Genomic DNA, 21,793 nt, shown 5'->3' with positions numbered 1-21,793 from the left:
GCTGGTTTTGACCTAAAAAGAGCTTTAGGTTATGAATTCCGCCCATATTGCTAGTGCTCGTGCGTCGCCCATGGTTGAAAAACAGCCTTGACGAGGATATACCCTGCGGAACATGTCAAAGCTCGGAATTGAATGTTGCGCCATCCTTCCCACTTTGGGTGTCGTTCGCCTTATACAATTACGCGGGCAAAGTGCTTAAGAAGTAAGCTTATTAGAGGTAAAGGAAGCAAACATATTCTGTTAGTTAATTTTTTAGCTTGGTAAACACAGCGGTCGAGCAGGTACTAAACGTAAAGAAATACAGGCCAAAAGGAGAGAATTGTTTGTTGACAAATAGTGGCTCTTCCGTTTGCGGCGATTACACGCAAACACGAAGCCTATTGACTGAGTAAATCACGTCTTCGTTCCCATAGCGAGGGTTCCAAGTTTGCACAAAGTTGCGATTCGTTTGCATACATTTCACTGAGAATGGGTTCAAGAATGAAGTTCGTTTACCAGAACTTTCTCTATAAGGGGACTCGTTCAATCGAGATACGAAATACAATATTATATACTGCAAATAGAATGTTTGTTAAAACAACTGAATGTCACTCAGGTCGGAAACGAACAGGCACCATCAACAAGCTGTTGATGATGCACGCGACAATTGCCTTTTCCAGGTTACCAATTGCATCAATTTCATCGAGATGTTTAACATTATCCTTGTAGGAAATTTTTTTCTTGGGTGGCCCCAAGACTCTGTGTAACGACATGAGTTTTTTTGGCAAATATCTCGAACGATTTTCTAACACGAGACTCCAGATTGAATTGTTCAAAAGACCAAAAGCTGCGGGCTTGATGTTTTTACTCTTGCCACTATTACACGCACTGTTGATGATAACAGACGTTCTGAAAGATTTAAGCCCTTACGTTAATGGAACAACTGATCTCTCGGCGAGCATACACGAGCATACACAGGAGTAACTAAAAATTATACTGTGACGCCACAGCTTTTTCAGAAAATAGCGCCATTATCACCGAATGTTTGTTTGCTTTGTAGTTGCAGCTCAAAATAAACAGAAATTGGTGATACCAGAGGACAATTTTTCTATGGTAGACCAATTCCTTGAACTATATAAATTCCCACGAAAGCTGACTCAGCCATTCCGATTAGGACAATTTCACTTGGTCAGATTTCATTGCTAAAATAACTAATAACTAGTGATCGGGTGATTTGAGCGGTGCCAACCGCAGGAGAGAAGGAAAGTTTGCTGAAAAGTTCATTTGACGCCCAGTTCTTTTTATTTTGGGAGAGAGAAAAAGACACCTTGTTTATGGATTACTCTTGAAATATTAGAAACAGCTTCCAGTAAGATTAAATAGTCTAAATAATATCCTTCTCTTAAGCATGGACATAAAGGGCCGTATAATAAAAATCTTAAAAGCTTTATTTTGAATGAGCAATCAGATATTATTTCGTTATCATTCAGAAAAGGATAGATAAAGACGAAAAAAGCCTCAATGGGGGAAAAAGAGCTTCAGATCTGTTGGTTACCGAAGCTGTTGATATGCAAATTAAGGGTAGCATCAAACAAGAAAATGACAATCCTGAGGTTTTTAAAAGTGTTAAGACAATCGTGCGTTGTGTCTTTTCAGCTAGCAAAAAGTATATATTCCCGTAAACATGATTTATGCATGAATAGGATCTGTTGTTCAACATGTAAACATTTGGAAACAAAGGGCGCTTTTCACGCAAATTGGAAGTTACAAGAACGCAATCTTCTTAATCAAATACTGGCCTAACGACACTATACAATGTTGATTTTAATCTTGATCAAGTGAGGAGTTAAAAGCAGGTTATTTTGTCAGCTTCCATCCTTTTACGGGTCCGGCCATTGACGAAGTCGTTTTTAACTCAGTAGCAATCAGATTTTGAGGACTTAAGATCCATTCTCTACCAAGGTAAGTTGATGTAATGGTTAAGATGTACAATAGTTTCAAAGCAAGGTCATTGTTACGGTATATTTTCCAGAGAAATTGGCTGAATCTGCAGTTATCTATCTCAGTGCAAAAGGTTAAAAATCATAGTGTAAGAATTTTATCGAATACGCTGCAGAACTGTGGATATTGTTACAGTAGAGAGGGGATATCGACCGCAGTTCACTTGAAAGCCTATACTTCTAAGGGAATAAAGTTAAAAAAAAAAAAAAAAGAATTTATGAACGAATTTCAAACAGACACACTTAGAATTTAGTGTTTTAACATTAAAGAGCAACGAAAACCCTGCGTCCCAATGCAACAATGCCCGTTTGCACTACCTAAACCGCCTCAATAAACATAACTCCTAACTTCGGCAAAGATCAGCCTCCAATTGCACAAATTTCTCCGCTCATACACTGCTTAAAAGCTTGTTTCTTGAAACAACGAGTGCATGCAACAGGGGCACCCAACGAAAATATAGTTCAAAACCACTTCAACATAGCATTGTTAAACGTATTTCAGTATTTAAACGGTAGATATAGGCATATTTTTATCCCCTAAACAGTTTTTATCTGTTCGGACTCCCTAGCTGAAAGTCTAGTGATCCGAAAATTATAAACTTACCTTTTCGAAAATTTCAGCCAGAAAAAAGGCTCCCGAAAATTCTAGGTGGCCCTTTTAGGGTAAAAATCCGTTAAAAATGGGCAATTATACCATGTTTTTAATCCTAGGACAGGCAGGCAAGCAAGAAATTTTAAAACAAATGTTGCGAAAATTCTAGATCTCAAATCGTCTTTCGAACAGATATTTTTCGAAAATTGACGTTGGGTGCCCCTGATGCAACACCGTTCTGGTCAGCAATTAGCTTTATGGTGACTGTTGAGATGTCCACCCAAAGACTATCTTGATCGTTTTCCCTAAAAAAAGACTTGAATAACGCTTCCCTGAAGGGCTTTGTACATGTTTTTGAACGAGAAAGTGATCCTGTCAATAATCAACCTGATCTATCTCCCTCTTTTTTATTTCAGCACAAATGGATCGTGAGGCCAAAATGCTGCTCTTTATGGCAGCACTTTCGTGTTGCATACCTTTGTGCAACGCGGACGTCCTCAGAGGAGTAATCCCTGCTTTCGAAACCGCTGATAAGATGCTCTCTGCCGAGATGAAATCATTTCGCAAGATACTGGGCGCTCTGTCTCGACAAGTCATGTTACAGCAAATGTTCGTTGAGGAACGCATCAGGTCTGATGGTGACTCTGGAGTAAAACATGTACGCCATAATAACGAAGGGACACGGAACTACTTCGCAGAGACCCATGGAAACTCTAAAAGGCTCTTGTCCATTCACGAACACGCTAATAACATCCGCACCGTTGGTTTGGGAGAGTTCATTGCAGTGCTGAATGGAGTGGAATTCAGAACAAGGCACAACGACTATCGACTGTACATGCCTAGTAGATCCAGCAAAGACTACCACGCAACAGAACCGATTCCATTTCCAGATGTACCACCAGAGGTTCAAAACGAGGCCACTGTTCAAAAGCAGATCGTTGAAATGCGTGAATGGTTCAAGGCGTGGAAATCTCAAAACCACACCGTCAGAGATTACCGCAAGTACTTCAAACCAGTTCTTTGCTACTTGGAAGGTGCATGGACCACAGAAACAAAAGACATCGACGAACCATTTGAAAGCGACAGGCACTTTATTGATGCGAAATCCTGGTTTGATCTACAAGAAAAAGTCCGTTTTACCTCCTACACCGGACGGAAAGACAATCTTGAGAACTTTTCCTTTCTGCCAACTACTATCATAGACATAATTAACGAAACGATCCCAGTCTTCGCTCAGTGGAATTATCGCATTTCGTGCCATCCATTGAGTCGGGATATTCCGTTGAACAGGTTTCGTGTCGTTGACGAGTTACAAGCAAGGCTTCCCTCGGGGCGAAAGTACGAAGATCAGGCCTTTTCCAGGGCAGCAAGATTCCAACTCAATCCTAGAGACTCTGACAACTGGTCTGAAGGCTACAACAATCCAAGGTTTACGCTACTGGACGAGCTTATGAGTGAAATTCCAGGAAAGGATAACTATCAGGGAAATCTGACTGATGAAGCTTTTGGGTTGGCAGCACATACCCTTGATCCAAACAAACCGGCTGGAAAGCTAAACGCCGCTCACTATCATCGTTGGTTTAGAGTCGAAGAAAAGGGTGCCATGGGTTTATCGGTGAGGCATCGTGGCTTTGCAGATGAAAATTTGTTCATGGCTATGACAACACAACCTAAGGTGGCAGGAATGACACTTGAGACATGCAAGGGCCCAAGACGGAGACCAAAATGCAACAAAATCACCCAGAAGTTCTCGTACGCCATTCCACTTGAAATAATATACCTGACTCCTCTGAATAGCTGGAATCCATTTAATCTAGAGTATAAAGGTGACGAGAGGAATCCTTACGGGAAAACAGTATACTTTGGTGGTCGCTACGGAGGAAGAACCCCTGAAAAGGCGTACAACGGCACAAACAGCAAGAAGTATTATATGACCCCTTCAGCGTTCTTCTCAGGAAAAGAAGTGAGTGTTGACGCAGCGGACACCACAAAAAATACTGTTGGGGTTTTGGACAGGGATGGTAATGTTGCGATCACTCGAGCTAGTGGAACACGCATCTTCATTCCTCCCATTAGAGGTATTGGTGCCTGTCGTCAAAGGTACCCCATAATGCCCGTGCATGGAGAGGGAAGCGCTGCGTGGAAGGAACTTGAAGCAGTGAAAGACATATTAATGAAGTCCAAAACGTACGAGAAGATGTACAGAGAACCCCTGGAAGGAGGCTCTGGTGTTTCACCGACTGATCGTCCCGTGACGAAACTTCTCACACTGGAAATGGAGTACGCAACAAAGTCGCCACCGGGATCACACACTCACGAAATCACTTTGACCGAAGAACAGATGGAATCGGCCAAGAAAGGAATAGTTTTGGAGGATATCATGACGACAAGCCAAGCTGGCCACGAGCACATCATCAGTGTTGTGTGGTTAAAGGAGAAATGGCGGGTAAGGACGTGCAACAGTGGCAGCAATACTGGGAAATATCGATGCTGGGACCGTCACGGCATGTACTTGACTGTGAATCAAAATGCTTAACGCCTTGAGGTTCTTAGCAGTGTTGCATCTCTTGGAAAACATTAAGGGCGCCTTTGATTGGTCTATAAGTGCAAATGCATAACTTCAGTAAATAAAAGCAAACTAAACCCAGACAGAAAGAAGACAAAGAAGAAGCTTCATTTAGAAACATTAAGATCAATCATCACTGGTGTATGAGACCAGAAACTTTCCTTTACCCCGTGCGCGCTTCTTTAGTCTTCTCCTTGAATACTTCTTCGACACACAAAACTATTCAATACCCTCCGAAAAATGATTTTGGTTTATTCTTAACCAATCATAAGGCGTACTTCATGTACTAGGCCAAACGTCAAGATTTCTTTTTAAGGTGACGAAAATAGTTGTATTGATAACATTATTAGTTTCCGGGGAAACAAGAATAAAGAATGGTCGAGGGAAACTGGCGTTTGCGTAAATGAGAGTTGTACCAACCCCACTGACACCTGTTGATGGCTTTGCTTGATCTCTTCTGAGTCCTACTGATAAGATGCATTTTTCAGCGCGTGTACTTAACCCTTTAAGTGCTAACTGCGCATGTAGCCGTGAAAAATCCGATACTACTTTCAATATTTGCTTCTAGTGAAACTTTAGTCAAAGCGCAATCTCGTACCCAGAGTCCTCGGGCTTCTTGGTCAGCGGGTGAGCGCCCGGAGAGACTCTGGGATAATCGACTCCATCTTCGCAGAAAACGTGGGTTCCGGTCTGATTACGTATGCTTGAGTTTAAACGGAAACAGAAAAGAGAAAACCGTAAACAGTAGAAAAAATGGCTGGTTGAAAGTGTTCGAGAAACAAGAATTTTAGCCTTACTCACAAAGAAACTGGAGAAATGTTCATTGGCTTGCTGTAAGAGCAAATGAAGATGAAACCTCTGACGCTTTCGGTAAGTGTATTTTTAGTGTTTCAGCGTATATTCCACCGTTCAGAATGCCATCGTGCAAGCAACACGATCGGCAAATTTTTTGTGGAAACGACACAAATGCCCTCTTCTACTACAATTTGATGTTTCCGTAATTCTGAATGGCTCCGACAAGACCTTATTCCACGGATTTCTCCTCAAAGAGACTGATGTAATGTTTTCCCACGGTACTTTTGCAACAGCAACAGTAATCACGCGTGGGAAAATTCCCGTGCGGTATAATTATAATTCAAACCTCGTCGTTTTATTATTTTGTGATTTATATATTTCTGAAGTAGAAAAAATCAAACAGCACTGAAACTAGTTTTAGCTTTTGAATCTCCCTCCAAATTCTGGGGCTTCCGAATTACTTACCGACTTCCTGTAGGACTGTCATTGTTACGCAACCGGCCAATCAAAATAGTTCAAGTCGATTATCCCAGAGTCTCTCCGGGCGCTCACCCGCTGACCAAGAAGCCCGAGGACTCTGGGTACGAGATTGGTCAAAGCGTTGTTATGGTGTAGGCATAGTACCGACTGACTGGAATGACAGCTACCACAGTCTGAAATCCCGATTTCTAGCAAATTATAGCGGAGCTCCGCGCGCCGAAGCCGCACACGCGCAGCACCATGGTTAAAACAAGACGCCTGGACGCGCTTACGTGAGATGGGTCAATGTAAGCTTATTAAACTTTTAGTGGGTAGCGGTAATCACAGTCTGTTTACACTAACAAATAAGCTTGCGTGTGGAAGGCTCCTGCTTGCATTAAGTGGCTACGAGGGAAGCCTGGAATTTAAAACGTGAAGTGGCAACCGATTGTTGCGAGGATATAAGGAATTTTCTTACATGAAATAAATTTACAAACTGATCAGGACCTTAAAGGGTGATCCCTGTGAGGATAGGTAATTTGACTGCAGGAAAGGGTCATTTTCAGTCGTCGTTGTTGTAAATTGTAGTTTAGCCAATGCAATGAATAATCTTGAAATCTCACGAGAGCAATATATTAAAATTCAACTTAAAACAATGAACATGATTTCGAGGCTCTTGGGAATAAAAATGAGGATTTGTATGACTTTATTCCCCTGAGCCTCGAAGTTGTATTTTAATATATCGAAATTGGTCGATTTTCTGATTAAGGAACATTTGCGTAAGCTCACAAAATTCATTTCAGTCACTGCAAATGAAAAATGATTTATTTTATAGGCACAGTTTTCGACAATAATATTGAACACTTAGGGGATCCCATTCCCATTCGTCCACCGAAGTTAAGCCCTGTGGATGGGGTTAGTAATTGGATGGGAGACTGGCTGGTGATATCTTCGTTGACACTGGGGAAGTCGAGCTGCTCGGAGTCTACTGATATCCCACAACGCTGTTATTGCATAAATACATGTACATACAGTGCGATACCTCAATTACTGAACGATTTCTAGAAACCGGTACAAAATGATTCTACCCAAAATATATGGCTGCTTTCAAATGCCTCGTCGATGACAAGACAGGACTCAAACGCACCTCGCAAATCCTTTATTATTGCTAGCTTATATAATAATTTATTCATAACATTATAATAATAATTTATAATAATTTATTCATTTCTAGTGCGCATCTTTACACGACTATGATCAGATGCGCATTCTTAAGTTATAATATCCTGATTATGTAGTGTATGATATTACAAACAATACTGAAAGATAACACTAACATAGCTGTTCCGTTGAACAAGAGACCAAACACGCCAATACGGAGAAAGAACCGTATTTAATTTAACAAGACAATTCGATCTAAAATACAAAGAAATTGCGTTGGCACTCGGCCTTACAAATGTTCAAAAGAAACAGAAAATTAACGCAAATAAACTTAGAAACTAACTGAAAACTTACTTCTAGACTGTCTCCGTAATTGACGTGCACTGTAAAAAACGGTCCGGTAAAACTTTAGGGAATCACTGGTTAGCAATTACAATAACTGGTTAGCAAACATTATGAACAACTGGTTAGCTCAAACGCTCTACGCGACAAGCCTTGCGACATGTAAATTCAAGTGGAGCGCGCGCGCAACATTAAAAGTAAACAGCGCGCGCGTTTAACCTTAACTAATAAAGACAGAGCTGAATGTTCAGCGACACACACTCCACCCCGATGAGGGAGTATTCCTCATCTTTACTCGTAGCCTTCCGCGGGGTGTAGCACTGCAATCTTTGTATGGGCTGAACTTTTTCAATTCACCTTTTTTGAGGCGGTCAATCAGGCTTTTCTGACTTTCTTTGATCCAAAGATGTTCTGCTTCCTGTAACTCTTCGGGCAATAAAGGACCCTCTGTAGGTTTCATATCATTTTCCTCTGCGTGTGCTTTGTTGTGGCGTTGTGCTCGCAGATTCCAAATTAGCCTTAGCATGTAAGCGGTAACTCTGACTAGCTTTCTCCAGCTTGAGAACTTTTGGCAATTGATAGGATGTTCTACTTTGATCTGAACGCAAACGTTGTGAACTTTGCGGCATTCTTCTTCAACCTTGGGTTGGTCATTGGTTGACGAATCTTGTGGCCACTCATTTTCAGGCAAGCGAAGAAACGTAGGTCCACGTTGCCACCTCTCAACCAAATTTCGTATTGATATGCCACGAGAAACATCGTCAATTACATTCATATCTCCAGGGATATGTTTCCACTGGGAAGGGTCTGTGAGGGCGTTTGTCAGAAAACGTTTTGAAACGTGTTTTGAAGCGTCTGAGAGGAAGTTTTGAAGGCGTTTACCAAAAAACGCTTAGAAACGTGTTTTGAAGGGTCTGAGAGGGCGTTTTGAAACGTGTTTTGAAGCGTCTGAGAGGAAGTTTTGAAGGCGTTTACCAAAAAACGCTTAGAAACGTGTTTTGAAGGGTCTGAGAGGGCGTTTTGAAACGTGTTTTGAAGCGTCTGAGAGGGCGTTTTGAAGGAGTTTGTGAAAGCCTTTGAAAAAAACCTTTTGAAGCCTGTTTTGAAGCGTCTGGGAGGGCGTTTTAAAGGCATTTTCCAAAAAACGTTTTGAAACGTGTTTTGAAGGGTCTGAGAGGGCGTTTTAAAGGCGTTTGTGAAAGCCTTTGAAAAAAACGCTTAGAAACGTGTTTTGAAGCGTCTGAGAGGGCGTTTTGAAGGCGTTGGCCAAAAAACGTCTTGAAACGTGTTTTGAAGGGTCTGAGAGGGCGTTTTGAAGAAGAAGAAGTGATTGCTTCTTCTGGGGCGTTTTTCTATAACGACATATTTACGCTGCGTTTTGTAATAGCGATTGCGGCATTTTGCAAAAAAGGCTGCAGCATTTTGTATAAGTATCGTAGTCAAATATGTAATAACTAAACGTCTTATGCCGTCCCCTTGCCGCTTTATTTTTTCCGTATGCCGTCGAATGCATTTCCGTATTTTGGTTTGGTCGTCTGAGCAAAAAAAAAGAAAGTATCTAAAAAATAACCAGTTTCAACCTCCAGAAAGTTTCGAGTGGCATGGGGCAGAAACGGTTAGAGACTGAGTAAGTGTTAACACATGCATTGTCCTCTCAGGCGGATAGAGAGTGCCTTTCCTGTGGGGTTAAGTTTGCTCTGAGGTTAAAGCTGAAGCTGAAAAACTGTCACGGGAAAAACTAACGTTTATATTTCAGATTACAAGTTTAACAATGTTTTACTAAGTCATTATCTTCCTCATATATATATTTTTCTATCTGTCGGTGGCAAGACGAGTTAACATAGGGAAAAAGGGGCGCGGCGTAACGACGTTCAAACAGAGGATTGAAGGGTATTATTAATTTTGTATATACCGAGTAGATTTTAAACTGACAAAGGGAGGCTACTTAGTAATTAACTTATGCTTTTTACGGAAGCTGTTCAAGTGCATTTTGAGCAAATAGTCGTGTTAACTTCCCATAGAATTTCGAAGGCTTCGCACGAACTACGGAAATACAAATGATGTGATTTTCGTAATTGGTGATCCTTTATTCGTTCGTTCTTTCTATATATAAAGTTTTTTTTTATTATGGGAAGCTCTTTTAACTTAACAATGACTGTTTTCACACTAGAAGACGAACAAATCGTCTGATGTGAAAACGGGACGAACAAATTTTTAGACGACTTTCTCCGTCTAGGAAAGCGATTTTTCGAAGACGATTTGTCCGTCCAGACGAACAAGTCGACCTGTTAAATGCGACCTATATTCACGAGAAATTAACCACCGCGGGGAAATGGCACGAGCGATGGTTTCAATGTGGCGGGAGGACCTAGCCTTACCCGGCAGAATAAGGCATTTTCAGCAATTCACTAATTTGCATACAGACAAAAACTCAGATGTCTCTGAAAAGAAAAAAAGATGCTTCAAAACGGAAAAAGCCATTCTTAATTATTCTGAAAATGTAATTTGTTTTTTTTTGTTCTATCGAGCTGAATTGGTGTTTATTGCCTTTTTTAGGCGGTATATGTTAGCGTTTATTTACATTGTAAGTAGTGTCTTTCAATTAGAATTCCCTAGAACCCCGAGGGTCGCACCACTGCCTTGGTCGGGGGTACACGTTCCCCGCTGTTTTCCACCTGCTGGTTTTTTAAGGGGTTTTCGTGTCCGGCTCTGGTGCATTGCTTTTCTCTTGGATCTATTCCAATGCTTAATGAACTGCACGGCGGCTTGGCTGTCCAACGCGATGCTTCAAAACGGAAAAAAGCCATGATTCTTAATTGTTTTAAAAACCCTTTCAAACAGGCCTTAAGTATTTTTTTTTACTTCATACGCACTTTAAAGGAGTTGTGTCTCGAAATTTAGTCAAATTCAGTGACTGGGAATATCAAGCGAAACGTAAAAATAACTATCAGAGGCGTAGCAGCCTTTAAGCCATTAAGCCTGGGCTTACAAACTTTTGGACATGATTATCCGAACATTTTCCCCTTTGAATGATTTCTCTTTTGATTCCGCTTTTTTTAGGAAAAGACCAAGAAAGAAAATTTATGAATTTATTTAATCTTGCGTGGTTGTTTCAAAGTAAAGGAAACCATTTAAATGCACGTGTAGAGAATTTTCGAGTACTAGAGGCGCTCGAGATCCTGTCAAATGACGGAGATGCGAAGGCGAGAGGCTACTTGTGCTCCATAATTAAAACATTTTGATTACATTATTGCTCTCTGTGGTGCAGCGCACGTTCTCTCCAGCACGGTTGCCTTGTCAACCATGCTGTAGGGAAAATGTAGATCTCATAGAGGCAGCAAAGGAGGCAAGTGCAGTCATAAATATCATGGAACCTGAGATAGCCAATCCTTTAGTTTTGATTGAGGTGTACAAGCAGGGAAAGCAGATGGCAGCCGAGTTCGTTATCGAAGCAAGAATGCCAAGAACCACAGGAAGGCCACAACATAGGGAAAATGTCCCAGCCGCAACTCCTGAATCCTGTGCGAGATGACTTGGAAGAGGATGTATAAAGAGGGCGTGACTCGGTAAGTTAATCATGCCAGTCTGAGATGTTAGAAAAAGCAGAAACAGTAAAATTGGCATCAGGCTCCTTTTGTTAACGGCATGAGTTCGAACGCTGCACGAAAATGCAAGAAATTTGTGCAAATACATGTAATAAACTTAATGTTTAAGGTGGCTTGTAATGTTGGATTTCTCTGACAAATTTCAAATTTGCTTCACATTTCCTTCAGATTTTGTATTGACAAATATGAACTTTCTCCAGATTTGTCCTCATTTCAAAACTGACAAATTTTACATTTGTCTTGAATTTGTAACGCATTTGTCTTGAAAGCGAATGCATCATTATCCTATTTGTCTTCAGGACAAATATCATATTTGTCATTTGATCAAATGCAGACAAACATGTTAAATGTTGTATTTGATTCATATTTATATCAGATTTGTCTTCCGTCAAATCCATTTTTTCGCGCAGTGTATATATATATATAATCATAAAAATCATAAAAAACTGTAGCAGACACTGCTGAAGAGGGCTCAATACACGTTTGTGTAGAGCGGTGTATAGAATTAGAATTAAATGACTAAATGAAAATACACAAGACTCCCTGCAACTCTGCGTTTCGTGCGTATGCACTCATCAGGCAGATTTAGCTAGCTATATATACATGTTTACGATGAGTAGAACAATGGGGTTGTAATTACAATGGGTGAGAAGGGCGGAATGGGTGTAATTAGAACCCCATTGTTCTACTTATCTTAAACATGTATATATAGCTAGCTAATAAGTAAATTCTTCATTAAATCTGCCTGATGAGTGCATATGCACGAAACTCAGAGTCGCAGGGAATCTTGTGCATTTTCATTTAGTCATTTAATTCTAATTCTATACACCGCTCTACCGGTGTAAATGGACAATAACATACAAAGAAAAAAAAACAAAGAAAAAACACTAATAAAAGCTAATGAAAAACCTTAGCACGAATTGAGTCCGAATTGCACATTGAGAGTAGGTATTTAACTCATGAATAAAAAACATTTCATAGACGAGGCAGTCAAATTTGTTCGTGCACTTCATTAAAACACTAAAATTCTTTGTAACATCTCTTGGAGCCAAAGAGGGTTTGTCGCGAAAATGCTTGCCAATTGATCAAGAAGAGTTTTTGTGCTCTTCAACACGTTGGGTGCAGATGGCAATGTGTAAAACCAATTTTGGTTACGCTATGCGTAACACATTTAGGCGGGGTTTTTGGTGTCTTTTGTTTCTAGCATTATTTAACTACGCTTATCACGTATTCATCTTCACTTTAGGGCAGTTCAGTGCCTATCAGTTTGACCGTCAATTAGTTTTTTCATTTTCTCTTCTCTTACAGGTTGCCAGACGGCCATTATCGTCGTCTAGTTTTGCATCGGCTGCCTCTATTTCTTCCGATAACTTCACTACTTTTCGTCCTCAACCACAGAAGAGCAGCTTCGGTAAAGCCAGGAATGGCATCTGTTTCGCCTGTGGAAAGACTGGCCATTGGAAAGCCGAATGCCCCTCCGTCAACTCCTATTTCACAGCCAGATCAACGTTTAAGCAGCTGCCAGACAAAGCCTCCGGTTCTGCTGGGTAGCCGTAAGTCCATATCGGAGCATGATGTTGTCAGTGAAACTATTAAAGGTATTTCCGATCTTGGCCACTTTCTTGTGGATTGTTTTGAATTTGAAAGTGATCTGCCTAGTGTAATACCTATAGTTAAAGGTAGGCTCAGAGCTCATTATAATTTCTGGTCTCAAACTTCTTAGAGGTTAATAATTTTATTCTACGTGTCATTGGAAAGGGTTATGCTATTCCGTTTATCAGTGTTCCTCTCAAGGCCTTTTTCTATAACAATACTTCGGCTTTGACCCATGCCGATTTTGTAGGGGAAGATGTTCAAGAGCTTCTTATTTCGGGCTCTATTATTGAGGTTCCCAGTCCCCCCAGTCCCCCCCCCACCCCCCATCCCATGTGGTTAACCCTCTATTCGTCTCTATTTAAAGTACTGGGATTATGAGGTTGATTTTGGACCTCCGTCATGTGAATAAGCACATTTCGGAAGGAGAAATTCAAGTTTGAGGACATAAGGAACGCATTCATTCACCTTGCAACTGATTATTTCATGCTTAAATTTGACCTTAAATCCGGTTATCACCATATTGATATTTTGTATGATCACCAGACCTTCCTAGGTGTTTCGTGGGTTGTTAATGGGGTTAGGAAGTTTTTTTTGTTTTCACTGTACTCCCTTTCGGGTTGTCCTCTGCCCCCTATATTTTCACTAATAAGGTAGTTCGTGTTCTTGTTATATTTTGGCGTAGTCGCGCAGTTAGGATCACAGTTTACCTTGATGACGGTCTTGGTTCCACTCGCGACTTTGCTCGCTGTCAGGTTGCTTCCACGTTCGTCAAGTCTTCACTTCTGTCGTCTGGTTTCCTTCTCAATGAGAGTAAATCTATTTGGCAGCCCACTCCCTGCTTGGTATGGCTGGGATTTTGTATTGATTTGTCCAGTCGCAATATTTAAATTCCCCCAGAGAGGATTTCTAATGCTGAACATATTATCCACTCTATGCGTGCTCAACACCCATTTTCTACTGCTAGGAAATTGGCCTGTTTCGTCGGGAAGATTATTTCCATGGGTTTTGTGTTTGGTAACATCACCCGTATCATGACCAGATATTCCCATTTTGATATTTTGCGTAGCTCTACTTGGGATAGCAAAATTTCCCTGTCGACTTCCACCCTGAGGGAGTTATAATTCTGGCAGGAAAATGTTCCCTTCCTTAACAGTAGGTGTCTCGTCTTCCCACATTGTCATTATTCCCGTGTACGCTGCTATTCCGATGCGAGTTGTGCTAGTTACATTCTGGAATTTCAAAATACCATTTCACATAAAATGTGGAATGTTGAGGAGCGGCCCGGATGAGCACCTCTTACAGAGAACTCAAGGCCATTGTTTTGGGTTTGGAGTCTTTTTTGCACTTGGTGAAAGGGCACACTATTAAATGATATACTGATAATCAAAGTGTTTCTAGAATTGTTGAAATTGGAAGTATAAAGGAAGATTTGCAGTGTCTTGCGTTACGCGTTTTCTCTATGTGCTTGCTTAACAACATCAAGTTGGAAGTGGAGTGGATTCTAAGATTGATAGAGCTGATTTTCTGAGCAGAATCGTTGACTATGATGACTGGCGAGTTAAGAGGGATTATTTTGTTACTGCCGAGGCTAAGTGGGGTTCACATTCCGTGGACCGGTTTGTGAACCATGCAAATGCTCAGTTGGCCGGTTTTTATAGTAGATTTTGGTGCACTGGAACAGAGGGGGTCAACGCATTTTCTGTTCCATGGGCTGGCGAGAATAACTGGCTCGTTCTTTCCATTTTTGTTATTCCCAGAGTCCTTAATCACCTTGCCAGTTTTGGGGGTCGAGTCGTTCCCGCATGGCCTACCGCTCCTTTTTGACCGTTGATTTTTACTGATGAGGGCTGGTCCCCCATTTTCTCCGACGTTTTTGAGATTCTCTTGGGTACTGATGTTTTTTGCTTGGGTAATTATCAAGGTGCTCTCATCGGATCGCCTAATTTCGGGTCAGTGTTTATTTTTTTAAGAATTCTCTGCTAGGTTTTGGTCATTGTACCCCATGTTCCTTGTTAAGGGTTTGGACTCGGTGGGTTCTTTTATGTGTGTTACCTTGAACGTCTTTTGATGCATTGGCCACTTGGTATGATTGTATTTTGGGATACACTTGGATCCCCTATTTAATGGACCGCTTGGTCTAGCCTCGAGTTTTTTTTTTTCAGGATGGACCACTTGGACCCTCACGAGGCGGATTTTGTTCTGGGATCACCTGGATCCAGTTTTTCGTTTATTTTGTTTTTCTTGTCGTTTTCTATTTGTTTAAGTTACCTTTCTATTTGTTTAAGTTACCTTCAAGAGGCAGCCGCTGAGAGTTTTGGCACACAGTGTTGCAAGAAGCTCTTGTTCTCTACTTTTAATGCAAGAGCTTATGATACCGTCATTACGTATTGCAGATCTTTTTGTAAGTTTGAGGCTTGGTGTTCAAATCACATTAGAGAGCCCTCGTTTCTCCCCGCTACACCTATTACAGTTTCCTTATACCTCAATCATTTGCTCGAATTGTCGCTCAGTAGTTCGACTGTTCACAGCGCCCTTCATTTGCAATTAATTGGGTTCATAAATTAGCAAGTTTTTAAGGTGTGAATCCTTGCGACAAGGTTCTCGTTAAATCGATTGCTGAGGCGTCGAGTCGTGTTCCTCGTGGGCCTCAGTGTTAAAAAGGCGGAGTTCATTACCCCGGAAATCATAGGCTTGATTTTTAAGCATTACGGGGGCGGTAAAAATTTGCTCGACATTAAGTTTGTCTACGTGTGTGTACTTCTGAGCTTTTACGTATTAGGAGGTCACTGAAGACCTTTATCATAAGGTTTTTGTAGAACTCAGCAAGGCCGATAAGTACAGGGAGGGTTCCTGAATGTATATTGCCAAAACTGTGAATTTCAGATGCCCGTATACTTACCTTAATAAATATTTAGAGGTGGCTGGGATTCCTCCGTGTTCGCAAGCCTATATTTTTAGACATAGAAACAATAGAAGCTGCTTGCAATAGCAAACAATGGCAGGTTACGAGAGCTGCTACACCACAGAATTTAAAGCCTGCTTGAATGATAACATTCTGAAACTCGTGCCCAGACTTTCTCAGTGTTGTTGGTAGCAAGCAAAGGATTCTGGGAGGTCATTTGCATGCTTGTGCAGCTGCCATGTTGTAAGGAGGCAAGTAATTCAACCCAATTTTATCCTCTTTGTTTTGAAACAATAGTTGTTTTACTAAGATGCCATCTCTTTAAAGACAGTTGTATCTTTGTCTTTATAGCAATATTTTATTCAAACAAAGTTCTATTTTTCAGACATATGTTTTTTGATGGCTGTCAGAGTGGTAACCTTTACAAACAAACTCGTGTTTATACACCGCATAATTGTTCGGATATACTTAACGCGTTAACCTGTTCATGTCAAAAAAAGAGCAGACGTAATTTTAGATGCAATAACCATAAATAAACGTTTGAACATAAGAAAATTTAATTCAGCTTCTGACATTAACTTCCCCTGCACTTCACTTTAATTCAAGGCAATAAATTTCAGGCCAATTAAAAGTATTATGAAGAGGTCTTGACGCCAAATCGCCTGGAAGTGAGTTTATTTTGACTACATTTACTCATTCGTTGTAGATAGTAGCTGTACTTTCTGGTATACATAAGTTGGTACAGAACTTTGCAGCCACAATTGTGTTAAGACTGAGAAAACAAGTGTTAATAAATGTCATTGTTATACCTCCCAACTCAAATAAGTTTTCCGACTGGAGGAGAACGTGTCGCGTGTCATGGGTCAAAACTCCCTAGGGAAACAACGACTTGAACTTTCGACTCGTACGTGATCAGGAGGTGCACCTTTGAAACAGCGGGCAAATTCCGTGTAAAAATCCGTGTAATGTTCTATTTTGAGTTGGGAGGGAGGTATAACAAGACATTTAATGACTGGCCCCACTCACTGTTTCCCGTGAGGCCAGCATTAAGTGCTTAGTGCAGCCACAATGATGCTTGACACTGCTAAGAGCAAGCGAGACGATACAATGAAAGGCTTAGAGAACAACATAGGAGAAAAGAGGAAATTATTGACTGAAAAACAGCATGAACTGTTGGACAAGGCCAGGTCGTCAATCGTCAACAACAAGCACTGCCCAAAATAAGGCAAAAGCTTAGGTTACCCAGTCTGTTAAAAGAGCCAAAAAATAATAAGCATTAGACTCTTTTTGGTTACAAATAGTCTTTGTTGGCTTTTATTGTATGTAAGACATTAGGTAACTGTGAACTTTGATCATAGTTAATCGAGGAACTGGTTATGAAACCTTAAAACCTTTGAAAGCGAGAACAATGTTGGTGCAATCGATGTTGAATTGACCGTGACTGTGCACAATCTTTTGCTTTCGCTTCGCACGGGTTCGCAAATTAGTTGCGCATAATTTAATCGTAAGATTTGACCGGTTATCTTCTCGAAAAAAGGTGTGTTTTGTGCACCGTCAAGGCAAAAATACAGACAAAAACATAACTGAAATAAAAAGACTTGTAACCATCTCTATACACGAAGTATGCTTTGATGTTATATTAACTGTTTAGAAAAAAAATATATTGCTGCTTATCTTTCTCAGTTTTAAACGAATATGGACTTAAATTAAAGACATCTTAGCGGAAAGTACTGTACGTGATGTAATTTGGTAGCTGAAAAGTTTTCCTTGGTCACAAGTTTGAACACTTGTAACGAATGGAGACCGCTGAAAGCAACATGCACGGCTGTTACAATTATTAACACCTGCAACCTTCGACGGAATAAATTTTCAGTAATTGATGGAAGCAGTCTCACACCGCTAATCAAATAGCAGGGTTTCTTCAAATAAGAAAGTCGATTTGAAGAGTTGAAAATATACATCAAAATGACTGTCTCGGAGTCTTGTAAGCACAGTTTGGAGAGATGGCTGCAACTTGTTCATCATCACAAAGGATTCTCGATCGCAATTTGTGCTTCTAACTTAGTCTTCTTCCTCGTAGCAGTCTTTGGAAATATTCTCGTAATCCGAGCTCTGTTCAAGGCCTCGTCGATTCAAACAAATTTAAAGATGTTCTTCAGTAGCCTCGCTTTTTCAGATCTGGTGGTAGGATTGCTCGCGCAATTCTCGAGTTCTGCTATAACGACAGTTATTTTAAAGATGAAAATAGATGGAACTAACAACTTCGAATTCCTCTGTCCGGGCATTTTATCTGCTTATAATTTCTTTGCTTTCTTCCTCGCCTGTGCATCGTTACTTACTGTAACAGCTATCACTGTGGACAGATTGCTTTCGGTTTCCCTCCATTTGCGATATAATGAACTTGTCACGACAAGGCGGGTTGCAGTACTTTTGGTGTTATTATGGGTGATAAGCCTCGCTGCAGCATTCACATATATTTCACTAGTAAAACAATCCAGGATAGTAACAGTGGTTGTTGAATGCATTGCATTTCTTTTTACATCTTGGGCATATGCAAGAATTTACAAAGTTGTGAGGCACCACAAGATCCAAATCCGCTTTGAACTTCAACAAACAAGTGATCATTCAGTTAGAGCGGGCCTTCTCCGACAACAGAAAAACGCTTTAGATGTTTTCCTCGTTTACGTTGTTTTTGTTGTCTGTTATCTTCCTCACGTTTTTGTAAGCATAATCCTACTGGTTGACAGCAGTTTCGCAGTCGGCGTGTATCATCACGCCACAACTTTCCTCATTTTTCTTAATTCATCGCTAAACCCCATCCTGTACTGTTGGCGATATAGAGAAATACGACAAAATGTGAGAAGCGCAATGCACAAAATACTGTTTTGCTTCTCTTCGAGGCATTAAAAGGAAGACGGTATTGCATATAGCATAACTCAATGAAGAAACTAATGGAACCAGCCAACAAAAAGAAGCACCAGTGTCAGGGCTAATTTTGCACGCTCTGCGAGTGCATGTACATTGTTATTGTACCACGTCGACCAACCAGTGACCACTCCTAGTTTACAATCAAAGGAGAACTGTGAAGAAACTGTGGATACATTGCTTACAAAGTGGGAGTTCTATTGCGATCAGTTGCTTTCTGATCTTGTTAGGAAATAATGACAGAATTCGTGTTTGATTTTTATCTAAAAAGAATGCGTTATCATTGGCAGGCTACACAAGGCCTCGGTTGTTCAAAAGGCGGATAACTATCCAGCGGACCAACACTGGCAAACCCAATTTGAGTTATCCAGTGGATAGTAGTGATTCATCCTTCGAACAACTGGGGCCATTTTCAAATATCTGAAGGCTCCTCGTCTATGTAAACAGCAACGAATGCCTCTCAGTTTGCGATAAGTAAAACACTAATTGTTTCCAAAACGTTTCAACCTTACACGAAATCTGGAACGGATCATGAAACATGCTGTATTTGATTGTGTTATTTTTATAGATGCAAAAGAACCAGGTGAAAATAATCGCCAACCGGTGTCTTCGGCCCGCTCCTTTAAAAGGCCTACTCTGGAACCTTAACTCGCCCTAACTTGCAGATTGAGATTATGTTCAAATTTCCTTATCTCGCCCAAGAGATAATGAAGGTAAGAGAGGTAATCCCTCATACTGGCCCTGTTCCCATCGTAATCCCTCTTAGGTTATTTTTAGATCTCCTCCGGGATCCCGTATTCCCACGAGGGTTAACTGATAGCCAATCAGATGTCCCCATTTTTACCCATGTTGACAGCTGAGCGAATTCCCACGCAATGATTCACGTCGTTCGCGATTTACCATCAAACAAAAATGGCGGAGGATGTTGAGACAAACGCGTATATACATTTTGTGGACGAACGTGACTTGTTGACTACAGAGTTAAGCGATTTCAATGACTTATGTTTTGAAACCTGTATCTTGGAAGGAAAGAGTTATGTAACCGACAGGATTTTGTACAGAATGGCAAATGGAAGACTATAGTCGATAAGTACGATCTCTCTGAATTTAATAAACGCATTCTCGGTTTCCTTTGCGGGATTAAGATGTGATCACTTAATTCTTATATGGTGATAAAGTAGACAGATAGAGCTCTACAACAGTACCAAACATGAAAGGAAAACTTGAATCAAGCGTCCGATAAAAATTTTTGAACCCGTGTTATCGGATTCAAGTGAATTTGCATAGCACGTATGTTAAATATAGCTGTCTCCTTAAAAAAAGATTTAACACGGTTTCGTGTATGGCACAACCTTGAATGTGGTATCATTGAAAACTAGACAATTAAGCGATTTCAGTTATAGAATTTGGAAACGTGTATCTTGAAAGGATCGAGTTTTATAAGCGACAGAATTTTGCAAACATTGGCAATTCGCAGACTACAGTCGCTGACTTCGTTAACGCGTTCTTGATTTTCTTCGCAAGATTAAAATATGACGACTTAATTCTTAGATATTCATAAATTAGACAGATATCAGACATGAAAGGAAAACTTGAACAGACAGTGCGATAAAAATGTATGAACACGTGGTATCGGATGGAAGTCAATTTGCAAAGCACGCATGTTAAACATACCTGCATCTTTCAAAATTATTAAACTCGGTTTCGTACATTGGACAGTGTTGAAATTGGTGTCACTGTAAACAACACAGTTAAGCGATTTGAATGATATATCTTTGCATCTTGTATCTTGAAAGGAACGAGTTTTATAGGCGACAGAATTTTGTACACAATGAAATATCGCGGACTAACAGTCACCAAGTAACATATTCCTGACTTGGTCAACGCGTTCTCGATTTTCTTAGCGGACTTAAACTATGGTGACTTAATTCTACGATATTCATAAATTAGACAGCTAACGCTTTCACACAGTACCAAACATGACAGGAAAATTTCAATTGACCGCGCGATAAAAATTTTTAAAACCGTAAGATCGGATTGAAGTCAATTTGCAACGCACGTATAAATGAAAATTTTGCAGTTATATTTATCTACAGATAATTAACAAACGTTCGCACAAAACTTTATCAGTATACTTTTATTATATACCGAAGGAAAATTTCGCAGTAATTGAAATGTCATTAACTGCGATTGATGCGATTGGCTACTTCGCCGTTAAGGAAATTTCATTAACTGCGAAATTTCTTCGCTAGAACATTATTGTGATTGATTACTTCGCCGTTAATGACATTTGAATAACAGCGAATTATTCATTCTGTATTCTACATTGAGTGCCTTTGTTGCGAAATTTTATTGTTATCTATAGAGTAGAATAATTGCAAAATTTTCATTTGTAAAAGTACCGGCGTAAAATATAGCTGAGTCGGTATCCCTTTTTCAAAATTATTTAACACGGTTTCCTACTTTAGAAAATCGGAAAATTGGTATCAGAGTGAATTATACAGTTAACCGATTTCCATGATATATGATGGCAAACTGCATCTTGACGGGGACGAGTTTTGTAAGCGACAGAATTTTGTAGACGATGAGAAAGTGCGCACTGAAATGGAAAGGTAACGCAATGCAACCAAGGTAAACATATCTGCATCTGTCAAAATTATTTAACACGGTTTGATAAATTGGAAATTCTTCAAATTGGTATCACTGTAAACTAGACAGTTAAGCAATTCCAAGGATGTATGTTTGAAACCTGTATCTTGCAGACAATGAATTTTATCAGGCCATGAAACTCAATTTTGAAAACGGAGAATGGCATCGTACAGAATTTGCTGCACTTTCCCTCCTCCACGAAACTCCACGTAACGCGCGCGG

The 21,793-nt window shown here is 40.3% G+C and overlaps 1 protein-coding gene across 2 annotated transcripts; it reads left to right on the top strand.

Annotated features, from left to right (window-relative positions):
• Positions 1-180: 180 nt before the first annotated feature.
• Positions 181-5,520, top strand: LOC137990869 (uncharacterized). Of its 2 annotated transcripts, none has more exons than XM_068835976.1 (2): positions 181-217; positions 2,988-5,514. In XM_068835976.1, the coding sequence occupies exon 2, from the start codon at positions 2,993-2,995 to the stop codon at positions 5,105-5,107; it is 2,115 nt and encodes a 704-aa protein (XP_068692077.1). In that variant the 5' UTR covers positions 181-217; positions 2,988-2,992; the 3' UTR covers positions 5,108-5,514. The 2 variants fall into 2 exon arrangements, with proteins under 2 accessions (XP_068692077.1, XP_068692076.1); XM_068835975.1 differs by lacking the exon at positions 181-217 and adding an exon at positions 1,873-1,941 and having other exon boundaries at positions 2,988-5,520.
• Positions 5,521-21,793: the final 16,273 nt, after the last annotated feature.

Source organism: Montipora foliosa, chromosome 2 (genome assembly GCF_036669935.1).
Source record: "Montipora foliosa isolate CH-2021 chromosome 2, ASM3666993v2, whole genome shotgun sequence".
Taxonomy (NCBI): Eukaryota; Metazoa; Cnidaria; class Anthozoa; order Scleractinia; family Acroporidae; genus Montipora; species Montipora foliosa.
This window is presented reverse-complemented; position numbering and strand designations above follow the sequence as displayed.

Excerpts from the sequence above, each read along its gene's own strand:
- LOC137990869 (XM_068835975.1), top strand. The coding sequence starts at position 2,993 with ATGGATCGTGAGGCCAAAATGCTGCTCTTTATGGCAGCACTTTCGTGT.